General features: G+C 41.2%; 2 protein-coding genes across 10 annotated transcripts in view; one reads left to right on the top strand and one right to left on the bottom strand.

The window, feature by feature from the left end:
* Positions 1-1,992: 1,992 nt before the first annotated feature.
* On the bottom strand, positions 1,993-11,027 carry LOC119262794. Of its 2 annotated transcripts, XM_037536025.1 has the most exons (18): positions 9,863-11,027; positions 8,780-9,105; positions 8,531-8,645; positions 8,361-8,423; positions 7,886-8,269; positions 7,688-7,786; positions 7,380-7,612; positions 6,692-6,870; positions 6,484-6,583; positions 5,999-6,346; positions 5,814-5,876; positions 5,650-5,704; positions 5,457-5,548; positions 5,247-5,361; positions 5,059-5,169; positions 4,611-4,778; positions 3,517-3,669; positions 1,993-3,376 (listed from the first exon to the last, which is right to left on the bottom strand). In XM_037536025.1, exons 2-18 carry the CDS (start codon positions 8,864-8,866, stop codon positions 3,171-3,173), a joined length of 2,571 nt encoding a protein of 856 aa, XP_037391922.1. In that variant the 5' UTR covers positions 8,867-9,105; positions 9,863-11,027; the 3' UTR covers positions 1,993-3,170. The 2 variants fall into 2 exon arrangements, with proteins under 2 accessions (XP_037391922.1, XP_037391930.1); XM_037536033.1 differs by having other exon boundaries at positions 6,490-6,583; positions 8,780-11,027.
* Positions 11,028-23,268: 12,241 nt separating this feature from the next.
* adgrb1a (adhesion G protein-coupled receptor B1a) overlaps positions 23,269-24,721 on the top strand; it is a 173,864-nt gene continuing 172,411 nt past the window's right edge. For 5 of the 8 annotated variants that reach the window (XM_037536955.1, XM_037536951.1, XM_037536949.1 and 2 more), the window contains exon 1: positions 23,270-23,982. The gene's annotated coding sequence lies outside the window, so the exon portion shown is untranslated. Of the gene's footprint in view, positions 23,983-24,721 lie in introns of all 8 variants that reach the window. The other 3 variants (XM_037536953.1, XM_037536952.1, XM_037536948.1) reach the window with 1 other exon arrangement.

The following is a 24,721-nucleotide window of genomic DNA, read 5'->3' as shown; positions in this document are numbered from 1 at the left end:
TGTGAGTTTTAAGCTCATTTCTTAAAATAAACTAGCATCCCATTTCTTGATCCTACTTCACATCTATATGACATAGTTCAAATAGGTGTGAATTTGCATCCCAATTGACATTATTTGACACAGTTCATATAGATGTGAATTTGCATCCCACTCACAAAGAATGTTCATGTGGGCAGGCCCTTGTTGCTAGGTGCTTGTAACAATGGACTAACCATGTATATATAGTGAAGAGTAACACTCTATGAGGGGGTGCAGCTACCTCCATCCATTGGCCCGCACCACCCAAATCCATATTACATTATGATATATGATGTAATATATGTATGTATGTATCTAATATGATGTATCTAAATTTTGGTTCAGCTGCGCTCAGCGGTTGGCCCTGTCTGGCCCTGTCTCCGCCCTTTGACCTAGGGGTCCGTGCTTGCAGTATGTTCATCTAGGGGGACTTTACAATGCGTCCATGCAGCAGCATGTGACTGCATTCATGCGTTGGGCCACAGAAGCATGTTATATGCCTGATTTTGCCCCTATAGTGCTCTATATAGTATAGCCCATAAGGGCACCTTGAAAGGTTTGCCACGTGTCTGCCCTTTGATCTAGGTGTCCGTGCTTGCAATATGTTCATGTGGGGGTCCTATGCAATGCGTCCCCGAGGCAGAAACTGTTGAGCATTCTGTTTTTATTTACATTTTTAGGGTCATAAATCATGTCACATAATTCAATATGTGACATAATTCATCAGCATGATAAAACATTTTTTTATAAACTTGATATTTTCATATAAGCTTGAAAGGTGCCTCCTACTTTATTTCTTATATAAATAATCAATGTATGAAATTTCACATTTATATGTGAATTAGTTGCTGAATTAGAGTTTTTTAAAGTGTGCAAATTTTTGTTATTCCTGGGGGTGTTGCTGGACCTCCAGGGGTCAAATGGCATTAAGAACTGTATATATGACTCTTCTATCATGCAGAACAACCTAGGCAGAGATACTGGGAGTCTGATACCAAAAAATGTTCCCTTCTTCCCAGTTCTTATGTTATTGCTTCTAGTGGCAGTTTGGAGTTGCACAGGCACAAGGTCACCAGGCACAGCGCTGCATTCATATGCAGGCTTTGCAATGCGCAGCGCTGGACTGGTGAAACCTGTGGAAATAAGGGAGACAAGACACCAAACCCAACGAGGACTAGGTGTTTTGGATTAATACTCAGGTGATTGGGAATTGGGTAGGGATGGTGTAAAGTGTGCTCCCCTAGAGGTGGAGGCAGGAATGGAGGGAGTAGTCGTGTCCCCAGAGCTGGGACGCCGACCCCCCGTGACACCGTGCAAACACACAGTGGGGCTGCCGAGTGCTGAAGCATGTAAAAAATACCTATGTCCTCTGTTGCATGATATTCCAGGCAGTTGCTAGGGAGTTACTATGTCATTGCTAGGGTGTTGCTAAGTAGTTGCTAGGGTGTTACCTGGCAGTTGCTATGACATTCCAGGTGGTTACTAGAGTTTTACTATGTTGTTGCTAGGGTATTACTAGGTAGTTGCTAGGGTATCCCAGGTGGCTGCTAGGGTGTTACCAAGTGGTTGCTATAGAGTCCTAACTATGTGGGTATGTGTGTGCATGCATGTTAGTGTATATGTGTATTTAGCAGAAGTGTCATGAGTGTGAGGGAGAGGGACCCTGCGTGTCTGTGAGACTGAGTGGCCTACTGCTGCATCATCGGTTTAAAAAACTGCCCCATTCATTCCTATGGGGATTTTAAAATATTTAAACTTAAATTTATTAAAAACTATAAATCCTATCGGATCCAAAAATACACAGCACAGGTCTCGTCATGATTATCTATGTAACGGTGTTTGCACAATTTTCCATCTGTGTTGGTGACCTACTTTTCCTGCACAGCATGTTTGCCCATTAATATAACTTGAAGATTAATGTAATGTATAGTGCATTTTCATGGTGAATAAAAAAAGACAAAGTTCTCTACCATAAAGATTCAGATACAGTACCATTTATTCACAATGTAAAGCATTTTTTTTCTTGACAATTGTCCATATTAACATTAGACTAAGGATAAATGCACAGAATAATACCAATTCAGCAGTATCCATTATGTGCACTGGAAAGTGTACAGCGCGTTTCATGATAGTATGCAAATTTAACTGTATATGCACAATGAAGACTATATACAAGCTTCAGGGGTCTTGTCTCCTGTGCAAAAACTGCCTCCTCAATTATATAATTACACACATACACACAGATATAACAATGAAATTAATTCAGGCTATTCTCAGGCCTGTGATACATATATAGTAATTCAGCACAGCTCGAATAAGACGTGAATGAGTAGGTGTCCTTTGTAATTTTTGTGATCAAAAGAACAGATTATAAAATTTAATAATAAAAAGTGTTTTTCACTCCCAGAGATGTCTTCTCCACCCAACACAGAATTGGCCAAAGCAATTACAGGTAGTTCTCGACTTACGACGACGACTGGTTCCAACAAACCCGTTGTAAAGCTGATTGGACGTAACTCGAGTAGGCTATATGTACAGTACTGTGTAATGATGTTATGAAAATCTTTAAATCATATTTTATCATCATTTTCCTTATTATTGTTATATGTCATACTTTTCTTTGTTCATTTTATGTCATTTGAAGCGTCTATTAATACACTTTCTTTTTTTTTTACAGTTAATTTAAAGTAAAACACTAATTGCAATTCAGAACATAACATATCTTCCGGGATGATGGTCAACCCCTTGTTATTCCGAGTGCCGATCGTGATTGTTTTTTTCCAGTGTCAATCAAAATACTCTTCTCTTCCATTGTGCGCTCTTTAGCTGAATCTCAAACCGCGTACTACAACACTAGAAAGCAAGCCTAAGTAGTGCACTACGCCAACGGCCGCTACTATTTAGGCAAGTCTCGGTTGTAATTCGGCTGTTGATTCGCTTTTCATTTGAGAAAAAGAACTAAGCACGAATTATAAGTTAAATTCTTAATTCTTAAATTCGTAGCTCACCTTTCATAAAACGGTCGTAAAGTCGAATGGACGTAAGTCGAGAACTACCTGTAAATGATGTGGTGATAATGCACCACATCATGCACCATAAGCTGTTTTGAAGCCCAAAGAACTAGACATGGGTATTTAATAATCTCAATGTACTTATGAAGAATCAATGTCATTGTCATCATCAGATGTGTCCTCCACATCTGACACTTGTTCCTCCCTGTCCTCAGACAGCATATCTTGGGATGTCATTTCTCCATGAAGAGCCAAGCTGAATGATGCTTTTGTGTGATGTACTTGGGCATTCACAACACTCAATCTCCTCCTCAACATGCTGTGATATCCACAGTGTGCGCCATTGCCTAAGAATTGGATGAAAAAGCAGATTAACAATGCCCCCCACACCAGGTTTTGCTGAAGCACAAATAGTCCTTCAATCAAGTTGCATACTCTTGACTACATACTGCAAAAATGCTATTAACTGCAATGATGAAAAACTTACTTTGGTCCAGCAGTAAGGTTTTTAGACTCCCAGCAACACCTATGAGGGAGTTCAAGTGCCTCCTCATCTCCTGAACTACAATTTGCTCCTCCTCTTGCATTCTCCTGATCACCATCACCTGGTCAAAGATGGCCTTCTTTGTTCTGAGATCAGCTGTTCATAGAAAGAAATAGAAATATTTAAGCTTACAGCAAGTCAGACCTGCCAACCTGGGAATTCTTTTTGAGTAGCAACTTCTTGCGGTGGGGTGGCACAGCACATCACAGCAAGGCACGGCACAAGGTCAGGTACATTTGCACTCGGGCAACAGGTATCAGTGAATGCATGCATAAAAAACAAAAACATCTCAATCCAATACTCGAACATTTCACAAACATTTCACTCGAGCACAGAAAGCAGTCGAAGGTGACACATGGCGTGCGAAGACAATCGAGAATGAAAAAGGCGGTTTGAGCGCAACATGATGATAAACACGCACGCAGGACTTCTTGCTGTGCTCACGAGTTTCACATTCACGCTCGCAGGGGGATATTTACACAAGCGAAATGCTAAAACTTAAAAAAAAAAAAAGTTTATATTTTGCATCTTGTTTTTGAGTAGCCTAGTTTTGACATTGACAATTCACAATTCCCATATCCTGCCAGTTACCTCTGAAACTGTTTAGTACAGTCCTCCCTTTAAAACCAGTCACAGTATGAAGATGGACTGAGAGGGATGAAAACTAAATTCGTTACTTTCGTTTTGACGGCTCTCCGCTTGTAGCCTGTTTGAAGAGTTTAAAACTACCACTATGATTGGTCAAAGTCTTCCCAACTGGTTGCTGCCCAATGCAGTTACACCCATAGACAACCTGCCCAGTGCGCAAATGCACAGACAGTTGAACTCAAAGCCATCGATGGCTTTTCTCGTATTTTGAAGTGACAAATCGTAGCAGCGTAGTTTGATGTCTAAATGCGTATCTGCTACGCAAAATGCGTAAAGGTTGGCAGGTCTGGCAAGTGCTGGCTCTACCTATTAAGCAACACAAGCAGTTATTTAGGATGTATTTAGTATGCAAAAGCTACATTTGAGCTCTGTATTGTACATGTTCTTACTGGGTCCAAGATAAGTCCAGGACCACACAAAATTTTCAGTCAAGAGAAGCTCATCAACAGCAGGCAGAATGATGTCCGTCTGTTCACGTAGCTCTTCAATAGCAGAAGATAAAGCTGCCTTTTCCTCTGCAATTTTCTGGCGCATCTTATGTCGTCTCTTGTTGCTGTCTGCGGAAGAAAATATCAGTCTACTTATTCAAAGTTTACTTAATCAATATCACTATTCACTTTCACTTCACTGGAGAAATAGGCTGACAGTATTTTGTTGTACTGTACAATCCTATATAGGCATAATGACAATAAAGTTGACCTGAATTGAATATAAAGACCTGAATAACATGCACAACAATATTTACATAATTTACATGATGTTATGTTTAGTACATTACAAAAGAAAGAAACAATCAGTTGGCTGAAAGAAAAATTGCTAAATAATGAGGAATCATACCTGTCTGACGGTAAAGGCGATGTTTCCTCTGCATGACACTAAGGTACAGTCCTTCAATTTTCTTCTTCAGAATGACCTCCCTTGAGGCTTCACCCTCCAAACTAGAATTTGCTATTAGGAAAAAGTGACTTTAGAATAAAATATTACTGAATAAGGACACAAGATCAATATTTACTTCAGTATATTACCTTCAGGCCAGTGTTGCACCTCAGTGACCCACTGTTGGATAACAGCATCATCAATCCTTAACTCAGCTTTGAGCTCCTCCAGCTTAAGCTTATCATCTGCCACTCTCTGGACGGCCTTTAATATTACCAAATCATATCACCAAACATTTTTCAGTATTCAGTAACATTTTAAAAGCGTTAAGAACAGTTCCAGTCAGTTAAATGGGGTACCTTAGCATATCTTTGGGCCAATATTTTGTCCATGTTACTCATTTTCTTTTTGTTCCACCCCATTGCCAGAACTGTGAGCATGTCTGTTCTTCCTGTAAACAAAAAGTTTGAAACATTTAACTTCATTGTAATTTCAATGGCTGTGTATCACAAATACATGTGATGGGTTTATTGTATACCAAAAAATACTTACCACCTTTAGACATGTATTTTGTGGAGATAGCAGCCCTGGACAGGAAGCTATTTACCTAACATAGATATAAATGTCAGTAATTTTTCATTATCATGCTCGAACTATCAAGTCTCATTACAACCTCTACACTTCAACAGCTACATAGTGCTTTAAATTATCTTTACCTGCTCCACTTCCTCACCAATGGTATTGCCAGCGCCTTCTTGATTGCGTCCACCCCATTTCAACTGTAACACAGTTTTTGAGAAATCTTGGGAATAGTTTTCAAATTGATTTAAAATTCATATTTTGGTTTGTTTAGCCAACAGTTTTCACATAGCTGTTGAGATTTTATACAACCTTTGCTTACCTCACATGTCCAGGAGTGTGCTTTGGCATGCATCACTGAAAGAAGTGGATGCATCTCCAATAGTCCCTGCAGTTCAGAGCACTTATTGGAGACCTTTTCCAAATACGGATAATACTTGCATGCCACATCTGAACAGAAAAAGGAAACATTTGAGGGGGACAGTTCCTTCTGCAGATACAGAGGGTAAGCATAAATCTCCCCTCTGAACATATTCAGTGCTCTCAAAAGCACCCCATGCCGGCACACAGCGATTTCCAGCCCCTCCTCATCAATTTTTGAGGCAGATTTCCCAGAATGCTCTTTTGCAGCTGTCCATTGTGATGATCCGCACATTCCTTTCCCAGGAGTCTATAATTAAATAAAACAGCACAAAAATGCAAGGATTAGAAAAGAAAAACGAATGTGTTACACAAATAAGTAATTAATTTAAACAGATCAATGAACACAAAATATAAATTCTTAAAAAAAAAAAAACATTAGTGTACATTTACATGTTTGGTTGCCTGCTGGATTTGAGCAACAAAACTTGACACCTCCTCATCTCTGGCCAGGAAGGTGCCATCAAAAAGTCCCTTTGTGGCACTTCTGCACAATAGAAAAAGCTAGATTTCTGTAATGCTACAAACATGAACAGCTTTTGAAACAACATGTGTTCTGTTTGAAAAAAGAAGTATTCTGAACACAACTTCATACCCTGATGCATTCTTAAATCGGTATAATTTTCTATTTCCATCCACTGATACAGCATGCATTTGTGGTGAACATGCTGTACACCGGAAGGGCTCAACTTCCAACAGTTTGTCCACCTCATGCTGCGCGTAGCACCACTCCAGAAATGACCGCTGGAATGTGTCACCACATATTTTTCCGGTCTTGCAAAATAACAGAAAAAACACAAAGGTGATGAACTAATTGTACACATACATTTCTTCATTACATGTAATTAAAAAATACTTCAACACATTGTGTACCACACATTATACACCACACTGACGGCCAGAGTACAGCACAGTAAAGTAATTAGCTGATGAGTTAAACCAGGGGTGCTTGAGCAGGAATAAAATTACCAAACTGTGCAAAACTATCAGGGCATCCAGGTCCAGAGTTCCTTACCTCAAAATATAACAAGAACCACCAACACATTTTAACCTGTAAATGGGCATGTAAAAACCTCATGTGGGCATTTTTCACCCCAACCAAGGTCGCATACCTTCTATGTACAAATTAGAGAATAATGTAAAATAGATAAATGTATTCTACAGCACCTTTAAACAAATAGAAATAGGTTCTGCTTGATTGGAAAGACCATCTGCAGCCACAGTGACCCTTTGTGGATAAGACTGGCCCTGATCTACAACAAAGAAATATGATGCACGCTTACTCTGCCAAAATACTTTGTTCTTTCATCAAGCATTCCAATAAATGCTTGACGAGAAAGCCCAGGAGCCAGCTGCTTCAGATCCTGGAAAGACTGGAACAGGTCTACATGGAAGATGGTCTGGTGGTTGATGGTAGCAGGCCAATATCCACATTGTACTAGTTCATCAAGTCCAGTGGTCCAGCTTTTCATGCACTGAGAACAGCTCAATGTTGGCAAATTTAGTTGGTACCGTCCTGAAATCAAAAAGAGCTGTGTAAGCAGCATGAATTCAGTCGTTTGCATTTAATTGAACTGAACCAAGTACTTACCATTAATTCCAACAAGGATGACCTCTTTGCCACAGGTCAGCTTTAGCTGACTGGGAGAACAGGTACACTGTTGAGGTAGACGAACCGGCAACAGTCGAACTAAAACACAGAAGAAAAAAATTAATGGCAACAAAATTAATCAGAGCTGAAAAAACAGATGGCAAACACATTGCACAACTATTTAAAAGAATTTAAAATCTTCATGCTTTATCTGGTGTGACCCATCATTTTGAAGTTGAATGATCATGTTTGGGGCTAAGGGTTGATAGAATCCCTCAAACATGGCTTCTCGGTTATGGAGGATGTGCTGATGTATCTGTGTATCGCAGGAACTGCACAGGAACTGTCTTGGCAAACAATCTCTGCACCTCACAACAGATGTGTTTTGCAGGCAGATGTCACAGATATAGGTGTCTGTGTGCTCTGCGAGAAATATGTTTTTAACCATGGCTGATCTAGAAGCATTCCACTTCTCTGAGCTTTGAGCTTGCCGTTCAGCCCAGCTTAGTGGCACAGTGCCCTTCTCTTGTGGAGGAATGTCCCTGAGAATGTCTTGCAGTGCATTAAGTTCTTGAGCACTATCTGTAAATGTAAGACAAAAAATATTACTAAATTATTAAATGTGTGACTAACAGTTAGGTATGTATAATCTGTGTAACAGATTTCTACTGACCATAAGGTGTTGGCTCAGGCTGCTGAAATACTGGTTCAGCCACTTCAGAACTGCTCCTTTTACCTGAGTTTGGAACAAAAAGCAATGTGAGACCAAGGTACATTTTCATTATTAAACTATCAGAAGACCTGTACAATTCAAATTTAGAGACCAAAAAGAACATTTATTACGTGTAGTCGAGTTATAAGTCTTTGGGGGAAATTTTGGAATAATTTGTCCTGAATTATCCCTCTGTCTCCAACTAACAACACCAGATACGGGTTTTGCCGACCTTCTTTTCTTTGCCTATGATTGTAAAATAAAAATTAGTACACATACCCAGGCTCATTAAACTGCTTCAGTAAATATCCATAATAAAGATCATGCCATGCTCATACTGTTACCACAACATGTAAAAAGAAAAAAAAACACAGTATTACCAATTTTGGATTGAGCTCTGCTGCAAGTCTCTGTGCTTCCTGAAGAAGCTTGTGGAATTTATTACCAGAGTCTCCTTCAGAGTCCATGGTGTAAATGAAGGCAAAAATATGACACCTACAGATACACAGACAGACAACAGATGCACACACACAGACAATGCAGACAGATAAACAGGTAGACAGATAAACACCAAGACAGACAGACAGATATATGGATGGATGAATGGATGTATGGATAGACAGACAGACGAGTGGCTCTTAAAAGTGCCGTTGGGTCGCTATAAAGGATAGAGAGATAGATGGATGTGAGGAGGGATCTGAAAGGTCTGTGAAAAGAAAAAAAAAAGATGTCAAAACATTTAATGTTACCATATAATTTTTCGGAGCATATTGCAGATACTGTCAGTAATAAAAGTAATTAGGCCTCTCCAACTAGATTTGGTAGAGCACAGTGTGTGAAATGTTTAAAAAAATATCATTGTGCGTTTATACTCTGAAAATATTTTAACTCATTTATTAAATACTACCACGTATCATGAAAACTTCTTACTCATGTTTTCACAATTCACATATCAACCAGCTCTAGCTGTAATGTCATTTCTATATCATTCATTAATGGACATACAGTTTGAGTAATGTTAGTGTAGACCTGTGGATTATTTAGGTATACATATTAGGCACATGCTCTAATTAGGCCAGCTCTAATGCTAGCTAGCAAAGAACATTTTCACCTGTTAAACACCGACACGCATTCTTAGCATGTCAAAAGTAAACTACTACATGGTGCACAGGGCAACATAACTTTATAGAAATTGCGATACTTACAAAAGGAAGAGTGATTAAAATCTCAAGTTTATTAAAGGCATGCTAGCTAATCTAAGCTAGTTTACTAGTTTAGCTAGCAGCATGACCAGACTGTGCACATTTGTCTTATACTCTTGGGATGTTAAACCGAGCTCCTACTTAATATTGCATTTTATTTAAGTTTATATTAATGAAAAAAAACTGTTAATGTATTCAGAATTGCATGTGTCTGTTATTAAAACGAAGTCAAGTTAAGCACCGGACTGCTTACACACTCACCGTGTGGAGGGAAAAGCGAGCTGTGGTTCCGTGTCCAGAGGATCGGGCGGAAGTGCACACAGTCCGAAAGATGGGGGGCGCTCACTTTCACTTCAATGCATTAGCTTTCATAAATGAGGCTGTATGAAATGTAGTGCCCTAACTTAGACCCTCCCTTAAACGATCTTTGCTTCAAAACCTTGATATCGATGGTCGCAATCGCGCTCAAATTGGATAGCAACCTTACCAATGCAACCAGAACTTCACAGTAAGAGTCTTTGTCTGAGCACATTCTTGTTAACTAAATACATACATATATTGGGATGTTTCCATACGTGGTCTATTATGAATGAATTCCTGTTACAAGTGAGGTTAACTAAAACGAACAAGAATGACTAAAAGTAAATTCCTTTGTTAAATTGGCAACCTCGCACATCACTTCTGAAGATGTAAAATCCATCATTATTTGAGCTTGGATACTAATCAGTTCATTTAGGCATATCAGAACCTGAGAAGAACCAGAAACAGAGAATAAAAGAAGGAATACGTTTAGGTGAAAATTACGTTTGTCTCCACACATCAGAAAAAAGTAGCCAAAAACAAACCGAACAAACCCTAAACTATGAAACTATTAAACTCTCATAGTTTATTAATTAATAACAGAATTATGAATAATATATTAATTACTAATATTAATACTATTATTATTATTAATTAATAATAACGTGTGTGCTCATTGGTGTGTATCTCCGTCCCTTACTCTGTGGCAGGCCTGAACATACTGTGCTCCAGTGTATAGCACGCTTATATTTACCTCAGACATCATTGCTCAGGAAGGGTTTTAATAAAGCGATTATGTTGGTCTTTTTAGTGAAGAATTCTGACCGAATCCCACTGTATTCTAGGCATTCGCTCAGTAAGTGCATCTCTCTCTATGTCTCTCTCTCTCAACTCGTAAAACGTCAAATGTCTCATCTTTTTTTAGCGTTTGCGTTAATATACTGTACAGAGTAGATACTACGATCAGTTTGGACACCTAAATATAGCCTAGGGATCGATTTGTCGGGAATCGGCGAGTATTTACATGTATTTGATAGCGGCGTAACATTTGTACGCAGCTCTCTGCGTACGCATGAGTACGCATCCCAGTGTTTAGTTTTGCGTACGATTTCATACGCATAGGGAGTGAGACCCGGTTGGATACACTGTATAATAGTGGATTAGTTCATTTCCACTCAAGTATAGTTACTCATTTTTCAGTGGCAGAAAAAGCAGTATTTAGTGTGTCCAGCCTTTCCCTTAATTACAGCTTCTATTCTTTTGTGAGACTTACTTTCTTTTTTCTTTTTTTTTTGAGAAATCTACAGAGATATTTTTCAGTCATACAAGCTGGATCTCATGATCGAAGTAATGTCAAACACATTCAATGATGCTGAGGTCTGGTTTGCCTTACACCTTCACCAAACACCTACAAATTTGCAATTGCATACAGAATAGCAAGAATGCATTATCCATTAGATTTGGAGGATTTTGTAAAGGTTTGAATTGTGAGCCATACTGCGGTAACTCTCCTGCCCTGAGAGACCAGCTGAAGTGTACAGCATTTGCTTTTGGCTAAAGAATTCTTAAAAGTAGCTAAACTCCCTGCAAACATGTATACATAACTTAATCTAAAACTTATAGATGAGAAAACTGGCAAAAATACAGAAGTCAGTTATTATTAATATTTCAGTGTCACATTTATGCATGACTGATAATGGTTAGTAACATAGTATGTAGTAATATGACGATAGCTCTCAGTGTTAGCTGCTCTCAAGCTTTACACAGGCTCCATAGACCATATAAAGCTGCATCTCTCTCCAACTCATCTTAGGGCCATGTGGCAGAGAGAGGCAGAGGAATACCAGAACTGCAGTAAGTAAGACATAGAATTCCTATACCAAATGTTAAAGGCGTTTTTTTTTTTTTTCCTCACAAAACTGGCACTGTGCTTTTTCCATTGATCATCAGTCGAGTGCTAAAGGTCCCATTTATTTGGTACTTGCTCAAGACTGGTACCAGCAGGACCTAATGGTAAATGAGGATGGGTTCAGTACTGTTCACTACTGATTTCCTACAGTCATTGGATTTCACAATTATATCTTTACATTGCAACAAACTGAATGTGAACTGGTTTATAACGGGTGCAAAATAACACTTTTAATTGGAAGCACTTAGTAGATTGGTTATTTGGGAGTGTGCTTATATTCAAGGCATTCCCAGGTATGCCCTGTATATGATACACTATATTGCCAGAAGTATTCACTTACCTATCCAAAACATTGAATTCAGGTGTTCCAATCACTTCTATGGCCACAGGTGTATAAAACCAGGCACCCAGGCCTGCAGACTGCTTCTACAAACATTTGTGAAAGAATGGGTCGCTCTTAGGAGCTCAGTGAACTCCAGCGTGGTACCGTAAACGGACGCCATCTGTGCAACAAGTCCAGTCGTGAAATTTACTCACTACTAAATATTCCACAGTCAACTGCCAGTGGTATTATAACAAAGTGGAAGCGATCGGGAATGACAGCAACTCAGCCATGAAGTGATCGGCCACGTAAAATGACAGAGCTGGGTCAGAGGATGTGAAGGCGCATAGTGAGCAGAGGTCACCAACTTTCTGCAGAGGCAATTGCTACAGACCTCCAAACTTCACGTGGCCTTCAGATCAGCTCAAGAACAGCGTAGAGAGCTTCATGAAATGGGTTTCCATGGCCGAGCATCTGCATCCAAGCCTGACATCACCAAGCGCCATGCAAAGTGGAATGCAGTGGTGTAAAGTGCCGCCACAGGACTCCAGAGCAGTGGAGACGTGTTCTCTGGAGTGACCTATCACGCTTCTCCATCTGGCAATCCGATGGATGAGTCTGGGTTTGGCGGTTGCCAGGAGTTGTCTGACTGCATTGTGCCAAGTGTAAAGTTTGGTGGAGGGGGGATTATGGTGTGGGGTTGTTTTTCAGGACTTGGGCTCTGTCTCTTAGTTTCAGTGAAAGGAACTCTTAATGCTTCAGCACCAAGAGATTTTGGATAATTTCAGGCTCTCAGCTTTGTAGGAACAGTTTGGGGACGGCCCCTTCCTGTTCCAACATGACTGTGCACCAGTTCACAAAGCAATTTCTATAAAGACATGGATGAGCGAGTTTGGTGTGGAAGAACTTGACTGGCCTGCACAGAGTCTTGACCTCAACCTGGTAGAACACCTTTGGGATGAATTAGAGCGGAGACTGTGAGCCAGGCCTTCTCGTCCAACATCAGTGTCTGACCTCACAAATGCACTTCTGGAAGAATGGCCAGAAATTCCCCTAGACATACTCCTAACCTTTGTGGAAAGCTTTCCTAGATGACCCAAAAATAGACACTTTATATGAGAGGGCAAACACATTCTGAACTTTGAATGGAAGTTAATTTAAAGAGATTTATGGAGCATTTCTACTGGTCTCTTCATTGTGAAATTGCTACACAATATAAAGGACAGGCACACTGTTTAAATTGTATAGAAAAATAAAAATCAACAAAATTGGAGATACTTTTTTTTTTTGATGATGTACTTTTTGAATAAGTACTTTGTCTGCTTTAAGTGTGTTGCCTTACCCTTCTTATGTTGTTCTTGCAAGCTTTGTAGCTAGATAACAAAAATGGGAATATAGGACCCTGGAAACATGAATCTGTTTCCTAGATGTTTCTGTGACAAAATAAACATACAGAGTTCTTTCACACCAAAACATAACGAATGCAGAAAAGCACTAATGAGCTGCTTATGTAGAAGCAGGTGTTTTGACTGTGCCTCACTGTGCATGCTTGAAACTATAATTAAAAAGCTTGTATTAGTGAAATGATCTGGTTTGCTGAGAGCTAAAGGTGATTTGCACATGCTTGGACATTGTGAAGAGGCTGGGGCTGTTCTGGTCCATGCGATTGTTTATGTTGTTTCATTGGTTCAGCTGTTTCTACAGATGCTTCTTCCAGATATACGCTGTACTACTGCCAGAGTGGTTTTACTCTAGCTGTAGATAATTCCAGCTCAAATGTGCTCTGAAAATGCACCATCAGCCAGCAGTAAATAAAATTTATGAAGAAGCTGCAAACATCTAGGCTTTTTTTTCCTCAGGATTTGATTAAACTAAAAAAATAAAATAATCGGCAGACTTTACCTGCCAGTATTTCACAAAAACTAAAATTTATGCTGTTATCACATAAGCTGTGTGTGTGTGTGTGTGTGTGTGTGTGTGTGTGTGTGTGTGTGTGTGTGTGTGTGTGTGTGTGTGTGTGTGTGTGTGCGCATGTGTTTGTGTGTAAGAGAGAGAAAGACAGACAGAGAGAGAGAGAGGGAGAGAGAGAGAGAGGGAGAGAAAGACAGAGGGAGAAAGGGAGAGAGATAACAGAGAGTAAGAGAGTGGTAGCGAAAGAGAGAGAACAAAAGAGCAAAACAGAGCAAGAGAGAGAGTGAAGCAGCAAAATAGATAGAGCAAGACAGAGCGAGAGAGAAAGACAGAAACAGAGAGCGGAAGAGAGAGACAGAGAATGAGAGAGTGGGTGTTTGTTTGTGCTGTGGAACCTCCTCAGATCCTCCTAGATTTGAGATGAGAAGATTTCCCCAGCTGTGAGGTCTTGTCCAGGGGCAAAACTCAAATAAATAAACTGAGCTTGGACATGATGACAGGGACTTGCCGCCTGAAGCCTGTGTTTGTGTGTGTGTGTGTGTGTGTGTGTGTGTGTGTGTGTGTGTGTGTTGGACAAGGGACAGGAGCGGCAAAGCAAATAACTGATGTCATGTAGGGCTTACTTTTTTTTCTTAAGGCCTCAGTGTCAAAATATAATGGTGTCCTGAATCTGTAGCTGCAACACCAGGTTATAAATACGCACACACACACACACACACACACACACACACACACACACACACACACACACACACACACACACACACACACACACACACACACACACAATTACTCCTGGGAGCGTTTTCATCAGGCAGATGAAGGTGATAATGCTAACTCTAAAGGCTGTAAATACCTGCTCCTGGGCTAGCTGTACCCCATATGACACCCATTAGTATTCTAGTCATTATTCACAAGAAAACAAACCACACCACACAGTAGAATCTGGTCTAGGCTTCATGACCAGCACTAGGTAGTGTAGCAAAACCCTATGTTAAGTGCTGTTACTTCAATCAAATGATGACTTGAGTAGAAGTAAAAGTAGCCTATAGAAATAGGAGTAAAACATCATCCTCAACACGTTTCAGTCCTCAACACAGTCTGCACATAGCATATCAAGTCTGCATAAAAGTCCACTGTTGTTAAAGGGTCACTCCAACCAGAAAGAACAATTTAACTGTCGCTACATCTGTTATAAACATGTCTACTCACCTACAGTGCCACTGCAATATTCTCTAGAGATTTTCTGTTTTAAAGACTAGGAAACTCCTCTTCCATTGCTTTGGGCTGTTTGAACGAATGAAGGCAGATAGGTAATTCTGCAGCTGGGAAGCTGAATGTTTTATTGCATCTGTATAATTGTGGTACCTCTCTTCAAATCTTTACAATGAAGAGAATGAATTCTTCAAACAACAGAAATGACTCATCAGATGAAGAGGACAATGTCCTAAAAGCTGAACACACTATATGGTATTACATTTATATATGAAAAGTGTTTGGACACCTTTACTTCGCACCCTATAAACATGTTGGGTGTCCTGTTCCAAATCCACGGGGATTAATGTGAAGTTGGCCGGCATTTGCAGCTATAACAGCCTCCACTTTTCTGAGAAGGCTCTGTTCTGACAGGTGTTTGTGGGAATTTGTGTTCAGTGAAAAGAGCATTTGTGAGGTCAGGCACTGACGTTGGCCTGGTTCCAAAGGTGTTCAGTGGGGTTGATGTTAATGGCTTTGTGCAGGCCTCTGGACTTCCTTACACAAAGTCATAGTCATATGGCTTTATTGCCGTCACTTAGTGAAGAGGCGCACAGTCATACTGGAACAGGGAGGAACAGCCTTTCAAAGTTAGAAGCATATAATTGTCTAAAATATATTTGTATGGTGTAGCATGAACATTACTCTTCACTGGAACTGAGTGGCCTAGTCCAAACCTTGAAAAACAACCCCAGACCCATTATCCCTCCTCCACCAAACTTTACTGTTGGCATTATGTGGCTTGAGAGGTAACGTTCTCCTGGCATCTGCCACCTAGATTTGTCTATCAGACTGCTAGATAGTGAAGTGTGATTTATCACTTCAGAGAACCATTGCTTTCCATTGCTCCAGTCGACACTTGGCATTGTGCATTTATGTATAGTTCAGCTATAGCAACCCATTTTCTGAAGCTCCCGACGTGCAATTCTTTTGGTGATGTTGCTTCCAGAGGCAGTTTGGACCACTGTAGTGAATGAATCACAGAGGGTAGGTGCTGTATGCTTTAGCACTTGACGGCCCCACTCTGTGATTTTGTGTGGTCTACTGCTTCATTGTTGAACCGTCATTGCTCCTAGATGCTTTCATTTCACAATAATAGCACTTCCAGTTGACTGCGGCAGATCCAGTAAGACAGCAATTTCACAAACTGACTTGTGGCAACCTATGACAGTGCCATGTTTAAAGTCAGTGAGGTATTCAGTACGACCCAATCACTAATTGTCTATCAGGATCGCATGGCTGTTTGCTTAACTTTATACAACTGTTAGCAATGGGTGTGACTGAAACACTTGAATTGAGGGGGGTGTCCACATACTTTTACAAAATAATGTACCTTACCTCAGTTTGTCTCCTTTGTTCTGGCTGAAAGGGTTAAAAAACGTGTCTCTGGCATTCCTTTTGCATATAATAAAGACAGAACTGATGAGTAAGTACACTAATGTTAGCTTGGTTGCATTCGTTAACCTGCAGATCAATGGTAAGGATAGCAGACAGGACTGGAATTCTCAGTGGTTTTATGATGTGTTTGTTTGGTGTTATCTGTGGTGAGAGCATTGATGAAAATATGAGAACAACATAAAATTGTGAATTCCATCAAATTGATGAGGCTGACAGTGTTAATGCATTACATGACGAATAACATATAAACCAGAATGCCAATTTCACCTGACCACCCTGCTTGATCTTTGTACCTCCAGAACTGAGAAACATGCAGAGAAAGTCGTGACTGAACCATCACATCCTGGTCATCCCAGTGCCAGGTTTACTTAAAGATTATTAGCTTTGCCAAGCATTGTCATGCTTTCACTTTATGCCAAAGAGGGAGGCTGTCTATTAAGTGTACTGCCTTACCATGTTATTTTGTTATTTAGGTATACCAGTTTTGTGCTAACTTTGCTTCAGAGAGATACCTAACATGGCCTACATCTCCACAGTACATTAAGCATAAGTCTCTTTCATTGCTAAAACGACAATTTCACGAGATGTTAACAACAGTGAATACAGTGTCTCTTGGCTGTTTTTCATCTCAGGGTTATCGTGCTTGCTTTCAGCAACCTAGCTAAGAAATATAAGCATTAAGAGAGGACTACAATACTGCTCTACCCCCAGCAATAAGGATTGATTTATGCTATTTAGCAAGTTATGACATACAATTACATTTCACTTATTTAGAGAGACTTTTATCCAATTTATGAAGGTGGCTCTTCCAATGTTTTACTTTACCAGGCTTTACCATTCACACAGTTCAAAGGTTGATACATAATGCATTTACATATGTGTCCAGGAAGTTGCTGATCCTGCGCTCCACCCCTTCATCTGTAATAATTTATTTCCATCATTTTTTTTCCCCCCTAATGTTTCTTGTTATTTTTTTTGGCAGCAATCGATTTTCCTCACAGTACTAGAACCTACTAGCCAAATTCCACCATGTTTTCTCAGCTTAACAGGCCGAGGTACAGGTGGAGCAAAGTGATGGGGGCGTGTCTTATCAAAATAGGAGGTCAGGAGGTCAGTGTAAACATACACAAGCCCCCCCCAGTTCGTAGTACAGTTTTCCAAACAGGATTTCTCAATACGCTTGTGCTGGTGCTGTAGCTATAGCAATTTTTTGTGCCATGTTTTACATATTTTCCAGGTTGTGTTGTTACTGAAATAATAAATTGCCTAAAAAATTCATTAATTAAAAATTGCTTAATGTACCTTTTAAAGGAACACTACATAAGCGTTTGTGTGCATGTTTATGGGAAATGCCGGTGGGGGGGTTGTTGGGGTGCACAGCACTGAATATGAAAACAGTTCTTCTTGCAGGCTGACTAATGAATTGGAAACAAAATAAGTGTTCTACAAAGGGAGCATGCATGTGTTCCCAGGGTGTTACATCCCCTTAACTCTAAATAAACCAGTTTTTTTATTATGTTTTACATATTTTCCAGGTACTGTGCAAAAGTACTGTGCAAAAGTCTTAGGCACCCAAGACACATTTTCAAAATCTATTTACTTTTGTAGTCTGTGTTTATTTGCTGAGAAAAGTGTTAATATTTGAATGAGCTAAATTGATAGAATATTAACAATGATTTATATATATATATATATATATATATATATATATATATATATTAAGCTGGTGACAGCTTATGCACTGCTCTGCTGTTGCTCACACCTCTCACTTTTGAGCTTCTGCTGTTTATTTTAGACCAAATGTGAAGAAACTTCCTATGCTGATAGATGCAGGCTGTACTGTGAAGTTCCACTGCAGTTCTTTAAGTTCTTCAAGTTACTCAGGTTTTGGGAAAGATCATTTTCCTTCGACTCAAGTCATAGGTTTATTCATGGGTTTAGGCCACTCTGTACCATAACACATGGCAGAACTGATGCAAAATAGTGCATTTGTTCATTGTAATAAAAATGTTGCTTTGCGTTGTTTCATTCAAAGTATTTGAGTTGAATGAAACGTTTACATTTCGTGTTAAGACAAAGTCATTTTTCAAGTTAACCTGTCAAACCATTTTTTACAGTGTAATCGCCTCCAAAGACAAATTTCTACATGCAAACATACTGAGCCAAAAAAGCCTGATTCTGATTTTATTATGTTTTGATATGCAAAATACTAGAGAACTGAGTTCCTTGTACGTTTCAGCCAGTGAGGTGGTGTAAACTCTCTGACTAGCTGTTAGCAAGACTAGCCTAGCCAGCCTACAGCAACATAACGAAAACACTTGGCTGGCTAAATAAATCACCCATTAACATTACAAAACCATGGTGTAATTTCACTCATCTTGGACGTGTTTGACTGTAACCTTTAAGTATTTCTACTTAAGTTCATGGCATTTATTGTACTGCAAACGTATGGAGGCTAGCTAAAATAACTAGTGACTGCTAACATTAGGCTAACATTAGCTCACAATTTACTGAGGATTGTGTGCACATGCCTCACTCACCACCGTGACAAAGGTCTTAAGAGCTTTTTGTCCAGATCTGATATAACAGTGGACATTTCACTGACCCCAAGCAGCACGATGTACCTGATGTATGATGTACCGGCTCCACAAGCACCAAGTCAACGCTAGACTCTTTCTTTTGTTAAATGCTAGTGCCGTTTCCTTTCAGAAGGAAGACTTCATTCAAAACTTAGTGGGTTCTAAAGGATATATAGCATTTACCTACATATCACATAGACTACACCTCTGTATCCAATTAATTTTCTGTGTTCGGGCTCAGTTTGGTCCAAGATAAAACGATAATCCTCAAAAGTTAAACGGGTGAGTAACAGTGAAGCAGTCCAGGTGTTGTCACCAACAGCCCGGAATTAGTTAGTTCATTAATTAAATAAATAAATAAATAAATAAATAAAACAGTTGACAACTTTAATGTGGGTCACTGTGCTCACAAGTATACTTGGACAGTACACTCTTCAAAATTGGGTGGAAGAACAAGGTTCTTTGGGGTGGAACCTCCACATAACGAAAAGGTTCTATGGCATTTAAAGGTTTCTTAGAACTAACGATGTCATTAGTCGGCAAGCGTGAAATCAAGAACCTGGCCCATCAAAATAACCATTATAAAACTGAAGAAATCTGATTGGCGGAGCCACGTATGAAGCCATTGTAAAAGACTTGTAAGATGTACACTTACAAGTGCACACGTCAACTATACTCTGGATTACCTATCCAAGATCCGAGATATTGTTCCTTATATGGACTGTGGAGAATGTTACTGATAGATGGGAACCATGCATAAGTGTGTGCATGTGAAGGAAGCAGCCCTATTAAACACACCCTATGGAAGAATTGGAGTTGTTTAAGCTGAGGGCCTACACCTACCTAGCTTTGGTTCAGTGTACCTCAGTAGCCCTTGAAAGCTATTGTCATCCACCGCAGCCTTCTGTATCGTTTTGCTTAACTACGTGTCCCAAATACCAGTATTTTTAGGTATATTTTTAGTAGGCCTGTCTAGCAACAGCAGTTGTCAATATTGACTTCATATATACCATTCAGAAATATTCAATGGAATTGAAATCAAATTGAAGATGTTTGCTGGAAAATAAATTTAAGTGACAACATTAATTGAACAGTTGTTTATTGCCGGTTAATAGTTCACTGATAATTACTTATGCCACTACTTGAAGGCACCCATCCTGGCCAAGAAGCATGTCAGGGATCTTTGTTTTGTGATGTAGGAGTAAAGTATTATTACCCCAGCCACCCCCCCCCTCCCCCCAACTCAGCTCCTGGTGAACAGTGCTGTCTGCGTGTGTATAATGTGAGGAGAGGCTGTAAAATGAGGATCCTCCCACGCGGCTGGTGCAGCAGGAGCGGAGTGAGCAGGTGGCCGCCCACGTGCCCAGCACAAGGAACGCCGCACAGCAGGGTCCATCTGCATCAGTGTTATTAACACGCTGCCCCGACCCGTCTCAAACTAACTCGAAGTTTACAGCCTCATAAGTCACTCCGTAAACTGGTAAAGTCGTGAGACTGTCCTCGGCTGTGGAGGTGCAGGGTGGACATGTCCACAAAAGCTGAATGATACTCAAATCCATTTAGAACGCATAAACCTCATAAACTCACAAACCTTAATTGCGCTGTCACTGTGCCGCTTACATAAAACCTTTAGCACAAATTAGAACTTAAAAATAAGAAGTGAAGCCCTGCTGGTGGTAAAAACAGCGTTATATAATGAACATTACTGAACGCAACCTTAATATGAGCTGTGATTCACGCTGTTCATGCTTGATGTTCTAGCGTTCTTAGAAAAACGAATAAATAAATAAACATTTTCCTTCAAACAAGTGCCTCAACTCACTCTCTCCCTTACCTTTCCTTTGTCCCTCCCACCTTTCTTCATTTATCTCTCTCCTTCTTGCTTTCTTAGTCCGTTCGCTTTCTCTCTGTTTCTGTATTCCCCATATCTCTCCTTTCTCTTTCACTGTTTTGTTTCTTTCCCCCTTTTCTCCCCTTTCCCTTTCTTTCTTCCACCATTCTTTTTTGTTCGTTCTTTCTCTCTTCTTCTTCTCTGATCGTTTTGTCTTTCTATCCTCTTTTTGTTGTTCTTTCTTTTACTCCTCCACTGTTCTCCCCCCTCCTCTTCTTTTCTCTTTCATTCTTCCACTTCCTCTCCTTTTTGTTCATTTATTGCATCCTCCTTTCTCTATCTCTCCTTAATTCTCTGTCTCCCTGTCCTCTGTTTGTTCTTTCTCTTCTCCACCCTTCTTTAACCATTGCTCTGCCTGTTTTCCCGCTTCTGTATTTTAATCTTTTATTCTAACACTGTTTGCTCTCCAGTGTGGACCAGAGGAGGATGGGTGTCCCTTTGGAGTCTTGGTTCCTCTCAAAGTTCTTCCCTTTGCTCTCAGGGAGTTTTTACTTGCCACTGTCGCTCACGGGGGCTCCTATAGACACCTGTCTATATAAGTAAACTTTGGCTTGACTCTTTCTGTCTTCTTTCTTTCTTTCTTTCTTTCTTTCTTTCTTTCTTTCTTTCTTTCTTTCTTTCTTTCTTTCTGCCACCATTTTCTCTCTCTTCTACTTCTCTCAGTCTCTTTGTCCTTCTCTTTCTGTCCTTTCTTCCCTTCTGCCCTTCTCTCTCTCTCTTTCTCGCTCTCTCTATTTTATTTCTCAATCTCTTCTCTATCTCTTTCCTTTCTACCTTTCCACCCTTCTCTCTCTCTCTCTCTCTCTCTCTTTCTTCTTTACTTCTCAGCCAACCCCCCCTCTTGTCGTTCACCCTTCTGTCTCTCTCGCTTTCTCCTTTACATCTCAGCCCCCCTTCCCTTCCACCCTTCTGTCTCTTTCTTGCTTTTTCCTTTACTTCTCAGCCTCTCTCTCTCTCTCTCTCTGTCTCACTCTTCCCTTCCACCCTTCTATGTCTCTCTCACTATCTCATTTACTTCTCAGCCCCCCCTCTCTTCCCTTCCACCCTTCTATGTCTCTCTCGCTATCTCATTTACTTCTCAGCCCCCCCCCTTCCCTTCCACCCTTCTCTGTCTCTTTCTCACTTTCTCCTTTACTTCTCAGCCTCTCTCTCTCTCTCTTTCCTTCCACCCTTCTGTCTCTCTCTCTCTCTCTCTCTTCCCTTCCAACCTTCTCTGTCTCTTTCGCTTTCACCTTTACCTCTCAGCCTCTCTCTGTCTCTCTCTCTTCCCTTCCACCCTTCTCTGTCTCTTTCTCACTTTCTCCTTTACTTCTCAGCCTCTCTCTCTCTCTCTTCCCTTCCAACCTTCTCTGTCTCTTTCGCTTTCACCTTTACCTCTCAGCCTCTCTCTGTCTCTCTCTCTCTTCCCTTCCACCCTTCTCTGTCTTTTTCTCACTTTCTCCTTTACTTCTTAGCCTCTCTCTCTGTCTCTCTCTCTCCTCCCTTCCACCCTTCTCTGTCTTTTTCTCACTTTCTCCTTTACTTCTTAGCCTCTCTCTCTGTCTCTCTCTCCTCCCTTCCACCCTTCTCTGCCTCTCCCACTTACTCCTTTACTTCTCAGCCCCTGTCTCTTCCCTTTCACCCTTCTCTGTCTCTTTCTCGCTTTCTCCTTTACATATCAGCCTCTCTCTCTCCCTCTCTTTCCTTCCACCCTTCTCTGTCTTTTTCTCACTTTCTCCTTTACTTCTTAGCCTCTCTCTCTTCCCTTCCACCCTTCTCTGTCTCTTTCTCTTTCACCTTTACCTCTCAGCCTCTCTCTGTCTCTCTCTCTCTCTCTCTCTCTCTTTCCTTCCACCCTTCTCTCTCTCTTGCTTTCTCTCTCTCTCTCTCTCTCTCTCTCTCTTCCCTTCCACCCTTCTGTCTCTCTCGCTTTCTCTCTCTCTCTCTCTCTCTCTCTCTCTCTCTCTCTCTTTCTCTCACTCTCTCTCCCTCTCTCTCTCTCTCTCTCTCTCTCTCTCTCTCTCTCTCCCACCAGGGGGAGCTGCTGTTGCTCCTCGTTCTGCTCTCTCTCTCTCTCTCTCTCTCTCTCTCTCTTCTTTTCAGTGACGAACATTACCGCCTTTCAAACCTACAAACACCGACTCCGGTCCCAGTACTGCCTCACTCCCGCGCGCGCACACGCACAGACAGACGGACAGACACACAGACAGAGGTACAGGCAGACAAGTCCAGCAGCGGCCAGTGCCTCGCTCTCTCACGCGCCTCTGCACTAAAACAAAATAAAAGCAACCAGAGAAAGAGAGAGAGCGCGCGCGCGTGAGAGTGAGAGAGAGAGAGAAAGTCCCTCAGTGCGCCTCCCTCTCTCCCGCTCTCTCTCTCTCTCCCTCTCTCTCTCTCCCTCTCTCTCTCGCTCTCTCTCTCTCTGCCTCCACACGGCTCGAGCGCAGCGCGTCTGTGTGAAAGACTGAAGTAATAAAAGCAGGAGAGTCGCAGCGCGCGCGCTTTCGCTGCTGCTCCCACGTGCGGATATATTCTTGTTTTTGTTGTTGTTTTTTCTGCTCTGAGAGACTAAACGCGACTTTATAAGGACGGCGTTTATTTTTCCTCCCAGTGCCGGAGCGCGTGAAGTGCGTCGGAGTTCCCCTTCGCTCCGAGCTGGTGGAAGCCTGTGGCGCGTGCCCCTCAAATCCAGCGGGAGACAACTAGCACACCGTCACGCGCGCGAGCGGCTCGCGGACAGAATGAGCGCGGGACTTAATTTTGGACGACTTGGCGGACAGCTGGAGGTTTTGGGGGACAGGTTGTGAGCGGACGATGGAGAGACACAACTTTTACGAGGTAAAACGCTTCATCTTTCCTTCCCAAGCACTTCCTGACGTTTTGTTCCAATTTTCCCTTCGACCTTAAACGGTGCATGTAACTGAATGTAAAAGCTGCACCATTTAAGGTGGAACGGAAAATTCGATCAAGAAGCTGGAGAAGTGGAAGCCAACTTAATCCTCATTCTTTGCTAATCGTGTGTGTGTGTGTGTCGGTGTGTGTGTGTGTGCGCGCGCAGTGATAACGCTTTGACTAAAACTGAGCTAAGTTTGGTGAAGTGAGTTAAAGAGCTGCATCAGTCGTGAAGCACCACCGTGGCCGTTCACATGCACGGTAGGCGGGTTTGGTGGGCTTAGCACCGCTGAGGGGAACCAGGGGGATTCGCCCTTGTGCCGGTTGTGCGCCTCATATTGGAAACGAAAGGGCGCATTAAGCTCAGCGTGCAACAGATTACTTGAGGGTGGTTAGGTTGCATTTTTGCATTTGCTCCCTATGATGGATGATGTTTTTCACCCTAATCTCCTTCACTGGGGGCTTTCTGACCACTGCATCTGCACATTTCAATGTAGATGGCAATATCTGGCTCTTTACGCACGAACTGAGCGCTCCTCTGGATGGGCGTCAGTCCTCTCGGTGGTCTTTTCCCCCGTGTCTTTGTGTCCCGCTGTCGGTTTCTCTCTGTGATTACGAGCCCTGGGCCTTTACTGTCTCTCCTGCGCTCTCCTCTAGCTCTCTAATGGCTTTTAAATGGACATAT

Source organism: Pygocentrus nattereri, chromosome 3, assembly GCF_015220715.1.
Source record: "Pygocentrus nattereri isolate fPygNat1 chromosome 3, fPygNat1.pri, whole genome shotgun sequence".
In the NCBI taxonomy this organism is placed as follows: Eukaryota; Metazoa; Chordata; class Actinopteri; order Characiformes; family Serrasalmidae; genus Pygocentrus; species Pygocentrus nattereri.
This window is presented reverse-complemented; position numbering and strand designations above follow the sequence as displayed.